Source organism: Populus nigra, chromosome 19, assembly GCF_951802175.1.
Source record: "Populus nigra chromosome 19, ddPopNigr1.1, whole genome shotgun sequence".
Classification (NCBI taxonomy): Eukaryota; Viridiplantae; Streptophyta; class Magnoliopsida; order Malpighiales; family Salicaceae; genus Populus; species Populus nigra.
The window spans coordinates 1,891,561-1,911,540 of record NC_084870.1 but is presented as its reverse complement, the minus strand read 5'-3'; the positions used below and the strand labels follow the sequence as shown (position 1 = coordinate 1,911,540).

General features: G+C 35.6%; 1 protein-coding gene across 2 annotated transcripts; it reads right to left on the bottom strand.

Moving 5' to 3' along the window:
- Window positions 1-928: 928 nt before the first annotated feature.
- On the bottom strand, window positions 929-18,050 carry LOC133680410 (DNA ligase 1). Of its 2 annotated transcripts, XR_009836306.1 has the most exons (18): window positions 17,060-18,050; window positions 16,196-16,312; window positions 15,476-15,577; window positions 15,267-15,383; window positions 7,361-7,591; window positions 7,183-7,277; window positions 6,476-6,563; window positions 5,825-5,956; window positions 4,434-4,546; window positions 3,594-3,695; window positions 3,447-3,508; window positions 3,200-3,271; window positions 3,025-3,098; window positions 2,886-2,942; window positions 2,705-2,782; window positions 2,186-2,263; window positions 1,445-2,083; window positions 929-1,339 (listed from the first exon to the last, which is right to left on the bottom strand). XR_009836306.1 is itself a non-coding variant. In XM_062103339.1 (17 exons), the coding sequence occupies exons 1-17, from the start codon at window positions 17,870-17,872 to the stop codon at window positions 2,009-2,011; spliced, it is 2,406 nt and encodes an 801-aa protein (XP_061959323.1). In that variant the 5' UTR covers window positions 17,873-18,050; the 3' UTR covers window positions 929-2,008. The 2 variants fall into 2 exon arrangements, 1 of the variants encoding a protein (XP_061959323.1); XM_062103339.1 differs by having other exon boundaries at window positions 929-2,083.
- Between the last annotated feature and the right edge of the window lie 1,930 nt (window positions 18,051-19,980).

Genomic DNA, 19,980 nt, shown 5'->3' with positions numbered 1-19,980 from the left:
ATAATAATAGTCTAATGCTAAAATTCTTCCTAATAATAGATTGGAATTTATTTTGACACACATGCATGAATCGAAGTTTTTCTTTCTTCTTCGAAACTGCAATAGAATTTGATAACATGATTTGACACAATTGACAAAAACACAAACCATACGATTTGCCACAATAAAAAAAAATCAACAACAATAATTACTTGGCTTGACAATTGCACCATGACTAATGGTTTGCTTCCTTTCATCTTCGTCAAATCTTTCTACTTGTTTTTCCTCGAATGATAGAAAAGGATGAAAGGAAAACTTCACTATAGTTTGATAATTGACACCATCATAGCCTCATAGCTGACTCTTATGGAGAGAGGTTCATCTACAATTAAGGTATGCAAAAAAAAATATAATGGTTAATATGCTGATAGGCAACTCAGAATGGAGATAATCTGCCACTCAAGCGATTGGATGGTGCCCTGTTATAGATGTTATTCCTTCCTTTGTTAAGCTGAATGTAGGGAAGAGGGATATGATTGTTTGGTTAGATTCCCCGAATAAAAAGTTTTCAGTCGAAGTAGCTGCAGAGCAACTCAGAACTTGAAAACAAGAGATTGAAAGGCATGATGTTGTGTGGTTTGGTTTAAGAATACTATTCCAATGCAATCTTTTCTTCCATGGTTGGTTGTCCAACAAAAATCTACTACTCAGGATAAAATACATCGATTTGGTGTTCATGGTCCAAACCAAGAAGGAGTTTCAGACGATGCACCAACTTTACTAGTGGCATCACCTTCTGAAAGGGCATTGAATGGAGTTCCTTGCTACAGCAGCAAGTCCATTATCATGCAATCCAAGCATTTTATGGAGTCTTTCAATAGAGGATATTGTTTTCGATGAAATATCTTCCAGGCTGCAGAGAGAGAACTTGTCACAGTGACCAGTCAGCTAAATAAAAACACAAACACTTTTTATTAGACTGTCAGATTTTCCATTTATACTGAGTTACGAAGGACACCACTGCTGTTTGAATGTTTCCACACTCCTAACAATCAAAGCAACAAACACATTACATGTGCACTTCTACTGTTTCCACACTTCTAACAAACACATTGTATGCACGTCACTTGATTTTAACTTCACCACCCAAATGCCAAAACTCCACACTGAAATATCCCTACTCCATGTTTTCTCCCTCCTCCTCTCTCGCTTCTTTGCTGCCATCTTCTTCCTTCGACAACTGGGCAACTTCTGTTTTCAAAGCTTTTCCTTCACGGAACAGTGACATTTGTTGGGGGCGGGAAAAAATAACAGTACAGTACAGTACAGACTTCAAGTTCGCTCAGGTCCCTGAACCTAGCTATTTGTTGCATAACATGTGTTTAATGTGGAAATTGGAAAAATAAGATCTGCAAGAAATTGAAATTAAAAATTTTATGTAATAACTACGACATTTAACTATTACCTTTTTGATTAGCATCCTTGGGAGACGATCTATAATATACTTTGAATATCAAGAGCTACGTCCTTGAAATCCTTCTTCAGACCTTCAGAGTATCTGAGCATTAAGAAAAAGCTTTACCAGAGCATTTACTCTTTATAGCGATGACTAATTCATTCGATCATGATAATACAAATTCCATATCTCACAAATTACTAACCACTAACACTAATTTCTTAACATTATGCAGATGCGTGCCTTGAGATTACTCTCTTTTTTTTATAATCAAAACAGCCATATCTGATTACCTATTATTGACTAAATTCAAACTGTACATCATCAAAATTTCAAATAGCGTACACATGATTTTCTTTTCTCCAAATACAACTACAATAAAGTAATCTCTGGCTGCTTTTCAGTGCAGCATGCAAAGGGGGACGGATCTGGTAGTTATGATTGAGCAGTCCTTCGAGCATGGAGGCTCGAAGACAAGGAGTCAATGGGTTATGGAATGGGAAGGGTTTGCCAAAACATTGCTGGTCTTTACAGGGAAACTTGTCTGGAAATGACACATCAGAATCCTATCCTTCAATCATCATCATCATCATTGTCATCTTGATTGTTTTGATGATTATGCTTTTGGGCATTATACATCTCAGCAACCTGAAATATGCAGAGCAACACATGAATTGAAGTTCTAGCCAACAAAACCATTTTTTTTTCTTTTCCCATAAAACAATCAGCAACTATAAGACTATTCATTACCTGCTCTGATGATGAGGCTTGCTCTGGAGACTTGTCTTCTCGAACTCGAACAAGACGTGGAAATCTTAGTGAAATACCCTTGAACAAGAAAGACAAGAAATAAGTTTAAGAAGCAGAAAACATTTTTGTGGCTTGGTTCGACAACAAGGAACTGCTAAAGGAAAGAGGATAGAAAAGCTTGGATCCAAACCATCAAAATGACTCACAAATTAGTGAGCACAACCCATACAAGTACAACAATCTTAACCTTTCCTCCTGGCAAGGTAATCATCAAGTGCCTGAACCCCGTTTTGCAAAACAGGAAATTTAAAAAATGGTGCACACAATATGGCAATCACATTAATAGGAGGTATCTGAATACACATGCATGGAAATACATGTCTAAATGTTCAGGCCATTAATGGGGAAATTTTTTAGTTAATTCATTATGCGCCTCATATATGTCTGAAGTAGGCAGCCCTACCAACATAGAGCCAATTTTGTTTAAATAAAGCAATATGGAAACAAGATGAATTCAACCTTGTTAGGATCAACTTCACCAATTGCAGCACGATGAACAGGGCTAATAGTCAAGTCTGCTGCTTTCACCTCCCACACCTTTTTTTTCCAGAAACAAAATCAGCAAGGAAACAGAGCTTCTGCTCAGCATAGTATAAAACCAACATTAACATTTTTCATGAGAAAAGGTAGATCAAAATACCTCCTTGGGTTCAAACCACACATCTGGTTTAATAGTATCTCCAAATCTATAGTATGACTGGAACCAACTATAAAGTTAGAACTGGCATAGTAAAAACACAGGACTTCGCTGGTCGCATCAAAAAGCATAAGAACTGTACCTTTGGTTTGGGAATCACTTGTGAACGGAGACTAGCAGAACGTTCCTCAAGCACTTGTTCAGAAAATCCAGTGCCTGCCCATCACAGCAAGAAAAAGAAAAGAATGGCATCGTTGTTAAAAAAAAGAAAACCTTAATTGACATGAAACAAATCCAGAAAATTATTTTTGAGTTACCTATTTTACATATGCTCTGGAATTCTTCGTTGTTGCTATTATAACAAGCCAGGAGAAAAGCACCATAGACACCTAAAAACCAAACAATAGCATCATGAACCAAAAAGGCCGTGGCCTGAAACTAGAATACCTCCCACTAAACACCCCCAACCCCACCAGAAAAAATATAAAATCAAAGCACTCTGTTATCAAGGCTGTATCTGGCCTGCATATGCATTGAAACAGAAGTATATGCTTCAACATTTACCTGTACGTTTTCCACGACCATGGAAAGCACCAATAGGCACTAGATCTAGTGAGTCTCCAATACTGCAGAGCACCGCACATTCAAAAAATTTAGCCGAAACAAAAACTGTGCAATAAGGATGAAAACACCCTAATTCATTCATCCTACCTTTCCATATAATCTTTCTTCAATTTCAGCCAGTTATGTGATCGCCTTGAAGGTTCATATGTAGCATCCTTATTCATTGTTTTGATGATTAAACCCTCACAACTGCAAACTAAGACGAGTCAATAACCCCAAAAGTAAATAATAGCTTAGCATGTCATTGTAATGTACATGAAAAAGGAAGAACTTTCAAAAAACTTCTGTGACATTCAACTTTTACTTTACAACATCCAAAAGACATTAATTTGAAAATAAATCAAGTTGCAAGTTTCCAGGCATCAGCATTGTTATATTCTACACAAGCCTCACTTCATTCAAAAAAAAATGATATAAAATATGTGAGGCCAGCATTCAAATAATACAAGCGAGTCCAGCGTTCAGAAACATTCCTGTGCCCAAGTTTTGCAGCCTTTAGTAATAAGCTTCAAGATTTCTTGGAATACTAAAATGAGTTCAGGTATAAAAATCTATGGGAAAAAAATTAGAGATATTTCGTCAAGAAAGCTTTAAATTTGAAGGTTTAAATGAAAATCAGAAATCAAACCACGTTTTTCCATTTCCATAAAATGAATTATTTTTTTTCCAATAACATTAAAAAAGATTAAAAAGCCACACAAACTCAGTAATCTCTGTCAAGAGCAAAGAATCACTTTCAAAGTAACCTTGCAGTTAATGAGATGTGTCAGAACTTCCACCTCAAAAACTTACGATAAAAGATAGAGAAGCCCTTGCAGCAATACCAAATTTTCATATTTGATAACCACAGCTAAAAACACATACATGTATAAATCAGGTTCATGTTCAGTTGTCAACTGAAAATGGTAAAAAAAATGAGATAATGACCTGGCATCAACAGCAGTGTCGAGGAATTTTTGTATCTCTTCAAGATCATTTGATGTTATTGCAGTTGCAAACTGAAAAAATCCAGGTTCTTCCTCGAATGAACTGTAAAGATGCTATACAGGTCCAAAGTCATGGGACCATCAGTATCAATACATCAGTATTTTCTGACTTGAGCAGATGAATACATCCAAGCCAAATAAGAAAAATATAGGTGGAAGTTCGTTGGCAGCACATTCTTTACTTCATAGAATGTTTATGGACAAAGGGATGACGACTATGTATACATAGAGAAATCCTATAATAGAATGTCATGCATGCTTTAATAAATTTAATAAATTCTCTCAAAACCAATCATCAATATGAATAATTATATAGGAAAATGATTACAAGGGCAGCTAATTTACAGGTTAATTATATAACCCAAGATCCCAGACTTCTAAGAAATGAAAAGGAGCCTTGAAGCATGCTTCATATTGCTTATCAATTCCTATATTAAAACAGATATTTATGCAGCATGTCAGCACTAATTTATCTCACATAGAAAGACACTATTGCACTGTCTGTGTGTATGATAGGCCGAGAATTCAAGTCCAAAAAAAAATGGAGTAAAATGAATGAAGTATAGTAGAACAAAGGAATTTTTTATCAAAATTAGAAATGGAGCAAAGAAAATCGACAACTCATTCCTCACAACCTCCTAAATTATTTGTTAATTGATTCCAGATTAATTTTAATGGAGTGGGCTTTTAATCATAAAAATTGCTCCAATCCATCTATGTTGCATGCAAAATCAAATAGCATTAAAAGAGGATGGCTCTTTCCTTAGAGCTAATCAGTATTCTTAGAATAGCCCTAGCAGAAATAAAACAACAATATTTATGACAAATTACAAAAACAATTTTATTGTGAAATGGGCCAGCCCTACAGGCTTTTGAAAGGCTCTTTGTCCATTGATTGCAGTTAGAATATGCACAATACCTTCACATTGTCACCCTGATGACATTAGTAAGGGTTACCACTACAACTAAAAATCATTATTTGAGAGAAACAGAGAGAAGGGGGAGCTCCAAGTATTGCACCACCAAAAGCAATACAGAAAATATTTAGAGTTAATACTGCAATTTAAAAGGATTGACAATTTGACAATATATACCGAACTTAAATGTCAACAAGTATGAAAAAAATACACACTAAATGGACTTTGCAATCCTACCTTAACACGTATTTCAGATACATTTCAACACAGAATATTTGTTTTAGTTTTATGTGAAAGCAATACTATTAAAAGTTCTCACTTCAGAAACCCTAGCCTCTGACAAATTTTATTACCAAATAGTAGAAAGACTGCAACAAATACATGAACTAAATGACCAGTAATGAAAACCTTGTACCTCTCTACGAACTTTCAGTTCTTTCTGAATAAGTGGTTGGTCATTAAGATACAACATGTCGAAGGCATATATGCAAACATTAACCTTGATATCACTCATCACCACATTTTTTCGGGCCCGGGTGCTAAGGATCTGCACAAAGACATACAAATTAAAGCTTTATCCATCTTAACTCAAAAGAGCATGAATCCCAATACTTGGTGGCCATCTAGATTTATTTTATGCAACATTCAGAGAAAAAAGTACAACCAAACAAACAAGTCAACCAGCTTAGGGATTTGACTTTTCACTTAAAGTAGGAATAGGCATAGTGACCTACTCTGCCCTTCTTTAATATTAGTCCTGTCACTATTCTTATCGCCCAACAGCTATTTTTGACATGAATAAATGTATATTGTATTTTACAAATCCAGTTATATCATTGAAGCAAAAAGGAGATTCATTTTCATTGTTTATTCCTTATGCTATACAGGATTTACAATATCAGAACATTCAAAGAATTCAAATAACAATATTTAAGCAATTATCAAGTTTGAATTCACAAAGTCAGTCTTCCACGAAAATATGAACAACAAAAAATATATATTGTATTACTTGGAAGTGGTAGTGTTTTATACAAATAACAAAATACTTCAATTGATCATAAATTACCTGGAAGGGGAGAATTTTCTTTTTTTCTCTATCATACGCAACTAGTTCACAATCCAGAATAAATGAGCTTGCCGAGGGCCTCTTTAATCTGAGCAAAGAAAGTAAGCATTAGCAACTACCAATTACAAACAATTAATTAGAAAACCACTAACTATGGTCATCAGAGAGTATAGTGCCAGACAAAGAGAATAAATCTCTTGATGAAATTTAGTTCATAATAAACCAGATGTAAGCATGAAGAATCTTGTGTGTGTGTGTGTGTGTGTGTGTGTGTGTGTGTAAAGATACAATATAATTATCCAGGTAAGATTGCATTTAGAATTCTGAACAACAATTTGAAGAACATATGATTTATTCAAGATTGTATGCAAGGAAATAGAAGACTACCTTATAGAGGACATGAAAAAAGGAATAGGCGTTGCAACAAACTTACTAGATGTTGCTAAAAAATGAGGAAAGTAAGAAAAATACTAAAGGCTTCAAAATTGCAGAGCACAATCTGTAGCCATTGCAGTAAATGAGATAGAAGATGCTGATTTAAGCATCCATATAGTAGCCACCGCTTCTCTTAACTTGAGTACAAAGCAGCAAAACTCACTCATTTAAATTTATAGAATCTTTCCAATGTCAAAAGTCCTTGGAGTTTCAAACAAACGACCACCTATATCATAGAAGAAAAGGAATCCCTAATAAGAAATGAAACTCACCGGGAAATTACAGCAACAACATCAGGAAATTTTCCAGTATTTCGCTCAGAATTTCGACTATATATCTCAACCGAACCATTCTCCAAGTAATGTATCTGCATCAAGCAAATGAAATTATATCATAAAACAAGGATGCTTAAAGCAACAAAAGAAAAGCAGTGTGACTAATTAGTATCACCTGGGCACGTTCTCCATCATACTTGTATTCACAGGTGAATTCCATATCCTGAAATTTAGTTACTATCTCAGAAACCCCTTTGGTTGGTTTTGCCAGCATAGGTCCAACTGGAACACCAGGTGTGAAGCTGCATGTCTTGGGAAGATTCCATACGCCATCACTAAGAAGAGCAGGGACTATTTTATCATAGACAGGAAGCACAGAGTAAACTTGTTTAACAATCTTTGCAGCCTGTTACATACACAGTTATATAGCACCAAAGTCAAGGAAAAATAAAATAAAATAAAAGATATAGAAAAACTGTCAAGTTTCAAATATTGGTTACATATCCTAAAATGGATTCCAGCAATTACTCCAGATACCTCTTAAAAGTCATAACTACTCAACACAAACAATGACTGGAAACTTTTACATCTTATACACAAGATCCTAGAAGAAACAAACTGAAAACAGAATACGAATAAATTTATTAAGAAAGATTGAAACAAATTTACAAAAGAGAAGAATAAGGCATCCTCATGAAAAGACAACATCTTAAAAAACAAGTGCTCACAAATCGCTGAATATCAGCAAGATAAACTCCTCCAAGAAATCAAAGCCTGTATTGTATAATAGTGTTACGTAATCAAGAAGTTACAATCTCAGCAGCAGGAACAAAGCAGCAGGAGCCATTGCAGCAGCAATCCACAAGCATTTAACATGTGATGAATAAGAATTGACCAGTGTGGAATAGTTAGTTAATTCAGTTAGAGGTAGTTAGAGACAGTTAGGGAAGTTAGTTACTGCCGATAATAAGCAGAGCAATGGTTAGTTTCAAGGTATAAATACATGGTGTAGAAAACATTTAAACCAAGTCATTGAATAAGAATCTTTTTCTGTAATTGCAGAACTTCTTCCCTCTATTTTTCTATTTATTAATCTCTTTTCTCACTAACAACCTCCATTGTCAAGGACCTTCCTTGACAATTTGGTGTCAAAGCTCTAGAAGATCCACACAAATACTTCTAACTCACCATGGAAGACAATAATAGATAAAAGCTCTAGAAGAGCACAATAAACACACCAATGAAGAAATACAAAGGATTAGAATAGAGGTGGAACAATTGCAATTATAATTGGATACAGTGCTATCAACTTTGAAATCTTTCAAGGCTAATATGCTATCAAATTTTAACTCTTTCAAGGCTAACATGGATTGAGAGCATGGAAGAAGGGAAGGAACCACTCTGGAAGGAAACAATTCCTTTCACCAGAATAGCAATAGGGGAGATGTTTTAGAAATCCAAGAAGGAAGCAGGACAGGGTATAATATAGCCTTGCCAAAGGTAGACCTGCCTAATTTATAGAGAGAACCCTTGTGGTTGGATCAAAAAATATAGGAGATTCTTTAAAATGCATTTCATACATGTTCATTAGTGGGTAGAGATTGTTGCCTTATACATGGAAGGAAAGGCTAAGATTTGTTATGAAAGGTTCTTGGTAGGAAGGAATGATTTATCCAACTGGGATGAATTCACAAAAGCAATATGTATATGATTTGGCTGTCAAAATGATGTGGTGGAAGAGTTCAACAAGCTAGAACAAGAAAAAAGTGTAGACGAATATATGGATAAGTTGGAGAAAATTAAGTCTTTAATGAGTGTACTTAATTCCTCTTTACCTAAAGCTTATTATGTCCAGTTTTATAAGTGGACTCAAGGAAGACATCAAGCCTATGTTAAAGATTCTCAAGCCAACTACATTATTGCAAACCTTTGAATAGGCTAAATGGCAAGAAGAATATAATAGGGCAATCACCAAGAAGAATAGGATGTTCTCAAGAACTCCTTCGGTGATTGGCTATGGCAAATTGTCAGGTAGTTTTTAACCAACAAGAGGGGAAATTATTGATTAACAATAAACTAGCATCTGATAATCTTTATGAACAAAGAAGGAAACTTGGATTGTGTTTTAAGTGTGGAGAAAAGTTTACTCCTGGCCATAGATGTGTAACAAAAGACTAAACATGATAGAAGGATTGGAGGATTGTAAAGAAGAATTCTTTTAAGTAGAAGAACAGGAAAATGAAAAGGCAATAAGAGAAGATGGAATCAAGGAATATGGACTGTCTTTACATGCTTTAGCTGATAGATATGCTCATAATATTATCAGAATCAAGGGTGGCTGTCAAGGAAAGAAGTTGGTGATGCTAATAGATAGTGGAAGCACTCTTAGCTTCATTGATGAGCAAGTGATGCTGCAAAATTAAGGTTGTGATTGTAAAAACAACAGCGTTGGCAATTACTGTTGCTAATGGAAACATTATGAAGTGTGATGGTTACAGTCCAGGATTTCAGTGGTTCATGCAAGATTATGAGTTCCATGCAAATCTTAGAATTTTGAGACTAAGGAGGTGTGACATTGTATTGGGAGTGGATTGGTTAAGAGGGTACTCACCTATTTTGTTTGATTTCATGAGAATGAAATTTTCATTCAAGAAAGATAGAAGCATTGAATTGAGAGGTATAGGAAAGGAGGCTGAATTACAAGAGATTACTGTAAATAAGGTCCATAAGAAACTTAAAGAGGTATTATATGACTTTGTTGGACAGTTTTTTATTCTGGAAGCTATGGAAGTTGCAGAAAAGGCAATTTGTCACCCTAAAATTGAGGCATTACTGCAGGAATTTCACAGAGTGTTTGCAGAACCTACTCAATTGTCATCTGTCGGGAGTCTAGATCATAAAATTCCATTAATTCCAGGAGCAGAACCAGTTAATATCAGACCATACAAGAGTTCCTTCATTCATAAGGAAGAAATTGAGAAATTAGTGAAAGATATGCTCAGGAAAGGAATAATCCAGCACTGCAGTAACCCTTTTGCTTCTCCAGTCCTGTTAGTCAAGAAGAAGGATAGCACATAGAGATTCTATATAGATTAAAGGCAACTGAATAATCTAACTATCAAGAACAAGTTTCCAATTCCATTAATAGATGAGTTGGTGGATGAGCTTAATGGTTCAGAATTCTTCTATAAACTGGACCTAAGGTCTGGCCATCACTAGGTTAGGATGTTTGAAGGAGATGTAGAAAAGACGGCTTTAGGACACACCATGGACATTATGAGTTCAAGGTGATGCCTTTTGGATTGACCAATGCTCCAGCCACTGATGAACACTATATTGGAGCCATTTCTTAGAAAATTTGTATTGGTTTTTTTTATGATATATTAGCGTATAGTTCTATACTAGAACTACACCTCAAATCATCTTAGGTTTGGTCTTGGAACAATTAAGAGTTAATCAACTCTTCGCAAAACAATCAAAAGTATACCTTCTGTGGGAAGAAAGTAGAGTATTTTGGACATATTATCTCTGGAAATGTTGTAGTCATTGATCCTAAAAAAACTGCAGCAATCCAAGAATGGCCAGCACGACACACAATTAAGGAATGGAGGGAATTCTTGGGGCTAGCTGGTTACTACAGGAAGTTCATCAAGAATTTTGGAATTATCAGTAAACCACTAATTGAGCTGTTGAAAAAATATATCTTTGGCTGGAATGAAATGGCTCAAGAAACATTTGAAAGGTTGAAGGGAGCCTTGCGCACAGCACATGTATTAGCATTGCTAGATTTTAGGAAGGTCTTTGTGATGGAAACTAATGCTTGCACTAATGGACTATGAGTTGTATTGGGTCAGGAAGGAAGACCTCTAGCCTTTTTCAATAAGGCATTGGGTACAAAACACTTGGGACTATCAATTTACAAAAAGGAGTATATAGCAATCTTAATGGCAGTGGAAACAATGGTTTTCAAAAAGAAACTTTTTTCAGTTAAAAATATAATGAAATGTCCTTTTTTTAAGATATATCTTTATATTAGTATATTAAAAAGATTTTAAAAACCAGAAAAACTGGAAACCTATTAAATTTCTTAATAAATTTTATTTCGGCTCTCTCACAATCCAGTTCAGAGGAAAAATAATAGAAATCAGAGATTCTATCAAAAGAGACCGATGGAGGCATTACTTAGAGCATAATCAGTTTGTTATCAAAACAAACCATAAGAGTCTAAGGTATCTTCTGGAACAGAAGATGCATACACTCTTGCAACGAAAAGGGTTGACCAAGCTGTTGGAACTCAACTATCAAATCCTATACAGGAAAGGGAAAAAGAACCTAGCTGTAGATGCATTATCAAGAAGGCTTGTCACTAAGGATATTAATGATTCTACCAAGATGGATGGGGTTCAACATGGAAGCTCAAGCGTAATTACTACCATTGTACCAGCTTGGCATAAGGAGATACAAGAGACTTATAAAAATGATCCTTTGGTGCATGTAGTATTAGTGGAAAAGCTAGTGAATCCCTATACCTGGCCACAGTATACATTGCTAGAAGGTATTTTGAGATTCAAAGGTAGGGTTGTGATCGGCTCATATGGAAACTTAAGGAGCATAATAGTACTGGCAGCTCATGATTCCTATCTTGGTGATCATGCTGGAATTCAAAACTCTTATAGAAGGTTAAAATCCTCATTCTATTGGCCATCCATGAAGAAAATGGTTATGCAAGCTGTTGAGGAACGTGAAATCTATAAGCAGGCAAAGCTTGAGAGAAATGCATATCCTAGGTTGTTGCAACCTCTAACAATTCCAAAAGAAACTTGGAGAAATTTTACAGTGAATTTCTTAGAAGATCTACCAAGGTCTGAAGGGAAGGACACTATTATGGTGGTGGTCGACAGATTCAGTAAGTTTGGGCATTTTGTGGCTACGTCTCATCCATTCACAACTCAGGAGGTAGCTCAATTATTCATGGATCATCTATACAAATTTCCTGGCCTTCCAACATCCATAGTAACAGACAGAGATAAGTTGTTTACCAGCATATTTTGGAGAGAATTATTCAAGAAAACGAGTTAAATTGAACATGAGTTCTACTTATCATCCACAATCTGATGAACAAACAGAACAAGTTAATCAATGTTTGGAATTCTTAGATGTATGACAATATATCAACCAAAAAGGTGGTTCAAAAGGTTGTCATTGGCTGGTGGTACAACACAAGTTTCCATTCTTCTATCAATATGAGCCCCTTTCAAGCACTGTTTGGGTACCTACCACCACAAAGGGAATGGACCACTCAAGAATCTAGTCCAGTAGCTGCAGTGGAGGAGGTGATAACCAATAGAATTTAGAGGACCATTTCTTACAGCAGCAATTAAAGAAGACAGCACACAGAATGAAGCAAGTGGAAAATAAACATAGAACTGACAGGGAATTCAAAGCATGGGACTATGTTTACTTGAAGTTACAACCTTACAGCCAATCAAGTGTAGCTTTGAGAAAGCAATTCAAGCTCAATCCACAGTTCTATGGTCCATACAAGGTATTACAGAAGATTGGTTCGATAGTTCATAAATTGGAATTGCCAGAAGATGTTATTGTACACCTAGCTTTTCATGTTTCGCTCCTCAAGAAGAAATTGAGTGAAAAGGAAGTGACTACCACTACCCTACCTACAATGGATCATGCTGGGAGAGTGAAAATTGTTCCAGTAGCAATATTGGATAGGAAGTTGATCAAGAGAGACAAAAGGGCAGTAGTGATGGGTTTGGTGCTATAGTCTAATATGTTTGCATAAGAATGTTAAAGAGGGGGTAATTGTTATGTAATCAAGAAGTTACAATGTCAGCAGCAGGAACAAAGCAGTAGGAGCCATTGCAGCAGCAATCCACGAGCATTTAACATGTGATGAATAAGAACTGACATGTGTGGAATAGTTAGTTAATTCAATTAGAGGTAGTTAGAGACAGTTAGGGAAGTTAGTTACTGCCAATAATAAGCAAACCAATGGTTAGTTTCAAGGTATAAATACATGGTGTAGAAAACGTGTAAACCAAGTCATTGAGTAAGAATCTTTTTCTGTAATTGCAGAACTTCTTCCTCCCTCTATTTCTCTATTTCTTAATCTCTTTTCTCACTATCAACCTCCATTGTCAAGGACCGACCTTGACAAATAGGTGCCTCAAAATTTTGGTTCTTAAAAGTTTTGCTATATTTTTTTTTCCAAACATTCTAAATCACAAAAAAATCCAAACACTCTAAATCACACAATAGAAAGCGAAGTTAAGAAGAATCTTCCAATGTTTGTGATCCCAAACTGCATGAAAATTGTCAATAACCTCCAAGCTCAGAAGGGAAGATCCACTGTTCACCACCAAAAACAAACAACCTAATCCACACATCCTAATTAATAGAACATCCTAGGAAAAGGTGTCCTGACATAATGTCCATATAAAGGTGACAATGCCCTAAACAGCCTGCAAGCTTGTACTAAATTGTTAGTTTTTATCCTATAAGGAACCATCAACCAAACCAGAATCTTAGTTTTAAGCAAGATTTGCAAATAAAGGTACCAGACCCCTACAAAATCCAAATACTTTTGTCTGGCTTCTTAAAATAGCATAGAGGATTAAGGATTTAGAACAAAGAAAGAAGGTCCTCAGTATACCTCTCATTGAAATACATATAAAAAAATGAAAATTCCAAGAAACATTGAGGCAGCAAAACATAAGCATTTGAAGTTGAAGCATTGTGTGGTACAGTCTCCAACCTTATCTTTGGAAGTGACAAAAAAGTCCACTTTTTGGTGGGTAAAATATTGTAGGATAACTACAACCATCAAATCACTTCATATGGAAAAGGAAAATGCTGATAAATGAATCCAATTCGTTGACTCGAAAGCCCCAACCATTAGCATGTTACCAAAAAATTCAAAATACAACATAGATAATTGCTCACAAAATACTAGTAATATGCATGCAAGCTACTCATAAGGAGATTATTGTTTACCACAATCTCTAGGACATGTTGGCCATTTCCCTAAATCCTTCAAAATTTAGCTGATAACTATATGTAGGTTATAAGGAGATGACAACAACCTGTACTCTTTCCCTTTGGCATTGACTATTAGTTTACCACTGTATTGATTAGATGTCTCTAGAGTTTGGACTTTCTCAAGCCTTAGAGAGATGTCAGTCAAACTTCCAAGAAGATAAGATGTCAATGCATGAACAGACTTGATGATCATTAATATGCATTCCAAAACCACAAGGAGATGCCAGTTTGTCATTAGATCCCCACAATATATCAGTGTTGCTTGATCAAATAATGATTGCATGTTATTCCATCATATTTCAAGTTTTGGAATCTTAAAAGTAGGTTTTCATGAAACCATGTGATAACTTGTCTCCAATGTGTTTAGATAACAATCCATTTCAGAAAATTGGGAGTCTATTCCTTCACATTACCTTGCATAGCAATGACACCTTCTTATTGCTTTTTTATACGGATTATGTACAAGGAGCTGAAGCACATCTAGTTTTTGCTATTTCAAAACTTGAATCCCATACCTCCAAGCCTCAGTCTCGTGCATATGCCAAACTGCTCAAGCTAATCACATACCTAAGACGATGTGCTCAAGCCAAGCACCAAACATATCCCTAAAGTCTAAATTGCTTCATCATAATCCAGGTAATGATTATTAACATGTAAGTGTAATCAGTATCAATTATATGGAAATTACCAAAAGAGTTATGTCACAAGGCTATTCAGCTGGAAACAAGTTTTCATGATGCATTTGCAATTTATCTGGTAAGGAAATACTGTTATCATCTTCACAGATAACAAGAAGTCGTAACTTTTATAATGTACCCAAGACCTCAAAACATAGGCTCACATCATGAATGAAGAGTCTCATCTATTTGGGAGATATAACCCCACCATGTTCCTGCGTCCAGCAGTTAACTCTTTTACAGAAAATGTGATTGACATGCGTTAATTTTAGGGTGCTTGTTTTTAGATTTTGTTAAAGCATTCTTTTTTTTTTCTTTAGTCTATCTTTCTGCATGTCCTCAACTTACCTCTTCTAAAGGAGACTGAATGTGTGGAGGAGGAGTAGAATGCTCTTCAGTATATACAGCAGCTTGTCCCAGGGCAGCCAAAAGAGTCTGTTCTGCCAATCCAATTCTCAACTTTGTCTGCAAAATGACTCCAAAGGAAGGTTTAAAGGTTAGACCACAAGAAATGAACATAAGAAAAAAAAGATCTGAAAACATGTTTTAATCATGACCTGAAGCAGACGAATTAGATACAGAGGCTCGCAGTCTGTGGCTGCAACAAGAAGTGCCTTGATATGGTTCTTTTTCTTGTCTTGACTATCCTTCCCAGATTCCTATTAATATTTTGCAGAAAATAAGGTAAGTTGGTTAAATTAAGCTATATTGTTTAACTTACTTCCCACAGGAAAGTGGGTATATCCTTCTCCAGCACATTATTCTCCAAATGATGTTTCTTTGTATTCTTTTCTTGTTTAGTAAACGATAAACTGTGCTGCCTAATGGCCTAATAGAGGAAAGAGTGGATCCAAAAAAAAGCCAAAACTGAAAGAAAAAAATTACATTTGTTTTACTCTATAAATTCTAATGCACTACTTCTTTCAAGGGACATCACAAGTCATGAACTAACTCACAAACATGATTGATTCTGAGTTCTGACCAAAGGTCATGCGCAATGTTCTTTCTATTCTTTATTTTGGACTAGTAATATGCTATAGTGGTGGGATAGGAAAATGTATGAAAATTACAGCAATGCATGGCGATTTTCTTGCACAAACACCACCGATATGAAGGCTAAAGCTTATTCATACATCAGAATAAAAATTCTACAAAAACAAATGCATCAATAATGCAACCCCTGCTCCTGCTTGCAAAAAGAAAGTTAACCGTGCCCAAGTGAACAAAGGTTCCAAACTCATAGGTATCAAGAAGTAAAACTTAAGTGTAGAGAGTACCTTAGCAATCTGTTGAAATGTGTTGAAAACTTTAGTAATTGTTAATGGATCAGGCTTGCGCATCATAGATTGGGATGACCGACTTGCTTTTGCAACAAGGCCCAAATCTCCCAAGTCCTGCCAATTGAAAATAACATGCATAAAGCAAAAATGAGCTTGAATAACAATCCCAACCAAAATTCAAAAAACCCAGGGTTACAAAATTCAAAAATGAGTTATTGAAAGTGTAACTGAAACAACTCAGATGATAAAAGCCAGTGCCCTCTATTATATGTGCATCTCATTAGCAGTTTCTTAGAGTAGATTTCATGAATATGTCAGATAAATAATCAAGCTACTTGTGCTGCATATTAATAGTTATTACTTGTGCACATCAAGTCTCCTTGATAAACCAGATGGCAAATCCAAAATGTTAAATTTGGCATTCAAGAAAGCAAAGTGTGCAGCTAATTTCACAGTATGACATGATTTTTCCTTTCTGTTTTCAATAAAAGCATCAATAAAAAAAAATCATTTTTCAGCAAGTCCAATGGAAGAATTAATAAAAACTATATCTAAAGCATTCATAGAAAAATTTCTCTTATTTATGATTCCATCCCAAACCCTTTTCGCTTTTTTGCAATTTGATTAGCTCAACAAACTTTTCTGTAGCATCACCTATTCTTTTTTAACATTAAGTTAAAGTGCATGTTTCAAGAAGTATCTTTACACAGGCAACTAAAATCATCTTCACACTAGCAAAAACTGAACAGTATAACTTAAATGATGCAATCATATAAATAATTAACAGAAAAATTCATTTTCAGTTCTTATTTCATTCTAACAAAACACGAAACCACCAACACAACCACAAAAAGCAATCACCTTATACTGCTTCTTAACCTCCTTCTCTTTCCTCCCACACGCCTCCGCCAGCGCCTTAATAATCAAAGCTTCCCCAATCCCAAGTTCCACTCCCTCATGCGCAGGGGCAACCTTATTAGCTAACAAATAAACCACAGCCACCAAATCCTCCGGAGTAGTATCCATTACAGTCCTCAACATATTACAAACAATATCAGTAATCACAATCCTCCCTGTCTCGTTCGCTATCAAATCAAAAGCCAAAGAAACAAATATAAACGGAACCCTCTCTCCTTTCTCCCAATTAGCCACCATCTCCGGCTTAAAATCCCCGGCTTTCTTCTTTAACAACACAGTCTTGCTCTTCAACTCCGTATTTTTATCCTCAACTCTCAGTTTATTCGATTCATTGACTTTTAATAAGCTATCAGACCTAGGATTTGGTTCTGATTTAGGCTCATTCGATGAATCTGGAGTGTTAATTAGCTTTTTAGATTCATCAGTTTGAGGATTTTGTACGGAATTGAGGGTTTTATCAGGGTTTTGAGGATGGTCTAGGGTTTTGCGTTTTTTGGGGGAGCTGGATTTTAATTGGGGTTGGGGTTGGGTTTTTTTCTTAGCGGAGGCGGCGGCACGTGCGTTGGACATGAGAGCATCGAAGGCGGAGGGGCGAGAGGAGGACATTGTGGAATTAGGGTTTAGATAGAGAGTGTGGGTTTTTAGAAATGATGGGGATTTAGAGAAGAAGAGAGAGGGAATGAGAGGAGAGAGCAGTTTGGAGTGGCGCGTGGAGTAAATGGAGCGTATAGAGACACATGGACGGAGCCTGAGCATCAATTGGAGGAGTGGTGGACGATTGCGGGTGGCGCGTCTGTTTATGTGCTTTTTTAGAGAGAGGAAGAGTGGTGGGAAGCTAGTCGATGGAGAGGGGAAATGGCGGGAGTTGTCGGGGTTTGACGTTTTTTTCTTTGGAAGTATTTTGTTGCTCCTATTTCCTATTCTCTATTCAGTATGCCTGCAGAGGGTGACTGTGGACTGCTTTTAAAAAAACAATTAATAATATTTTTTAAAAATTATTTTTATATTAGTTCCAAAAATACTAAAAAACTAAATTTAAAATAAAAAAAATCAAAGTTTTTGAAAACTCAATTTTTTGGGTTGTAATTTGTCTTTTAGTGAGTTTTCTCTCTTATTTTTTTTCAATTATAAGTTTATAACGATAGCAGATTTTTTTTTAGCCAATTTACACATTATTATTAATTAACTAAACAATTAAGGTTTGATATGAGCAAACATCCAGGGTTTGTTATGGAGAATAGTTAAGTTCTTCATTCTTTCTTTTTTTTTTCACTTAGTTCCTTTCTAGTTCAATAGAATGAAATTAACCTTAAAATTATAGGAGATCTATAAAATTAAAAGAACTCAAGACAATATATATATCTAATTTCAATTTTTTATCATTATCATTTTGATTCTAAAATTTATTTTATCATTTATTTCATCTCATGAATAAAAGAGGGTGATTAAAGTATTTGATTGTATGAATTCAACGGCTATAATAATTGAAGTGGTCAAGTTGAAGTGATTAATGGTAATGATTTTTTACCTAAAAATTTAAATTGAAACTTTAAAAAATTTATGATCTCGATTTAATTTTTTAGTTTTTAATCAAATTTTACTATTTTAAAAGCACAAGTGGGTTTATTGAGGCTTGTTGGGTGTTTCTCAAGTATTTTGAGTGACTGAAAAATAAGTTGATTGATAAAAAATAATGATTCGCGTCCCTGGCTTGTTATTACGAGCATTGGGTCTAATTATTTTATATATTTTTTTTTGTTTTCTTTTTTTAGCACTTAAAAACAATTCACCATGTTAAGCCAAAGAAATTACAATATAAATTGAGTGAATGTGGTACCAAAAATAAAGGGGAAAGAATTTTATAAGGGGAGACCAAAAAAACAAAAGAAGAGAAAAGGGTCAAAAATCATTTTTCCACACCCTCTCAAGAGACACCAAAAAACCATGCTCCCTCCTCACTCTCCAGTACACATTAAAAAAAAAAAAAAGAATCTCTCTCCCTCATGTGCCTTCTCTCTCTAAAAACAAGAAAGAACCTAAAAAGTCATTCATCACCCACCATAGCCACCTTCCCTTTCACAACCATTAACCAGAGAGACGCTACGAGCTCCACCAACCCACTGTCTAGCACCCATCGCCGGTTAAGCCTCCCCTTTTCAACATAACCAGTCTACTTTTCTTCTCAATTTCAGTCATTACCCAAAATCAGCCCAGTCCTTCACAAGACCATTCGTCAGCTTCAAAAACCAAAGAAAAGCTAAAACCAATACACAAATCAACAGCCTCTCTCTCTTCCTCTATCACTGTTGAAAAACCTCTCTCCCTTTCTTATCCATTGTTATCACTGTCGGTCACTGTGAGTAGAGCCATCAACAGCTGCCTCGTACCCACCATTGCAAGCCAACGCCAGCAGCTTTGGTTAACCATTTATTCTCTCCCACATGGTAACAGTAGCAGCTATAGCCTATAGAGAGAATAAATAAAGAGAAGAAAAAATATGGTAAAAAGAAAGAAGCATGAATTTTAGTTTATCCAACTTCCTTTCTCCGACAGACACGACACCCATTGTCAACATCTCCCATGGTGGTAGCTCCTCCAACCCATGAGAGTCACGACAACAGAGGAACCAACCTCCATCTCCTTCATTTCCAGCCGTGACCCATAGAACTGACGCTGCATTCCCTCCAACCAACAAACCCAGCAAAATTTCTCTCGTTCTCTTAACCTTGGAAGACAACCAACCACATCAGGAACCATTTGTGAAAAAGAAGAAGAAGAAGACGAAGACGAAGAAGAAATTGATTGAGAAACATAACTTAAAGAACATAATGAAAAGAGAAAATAAAACGAACTGTTGTGTTGAT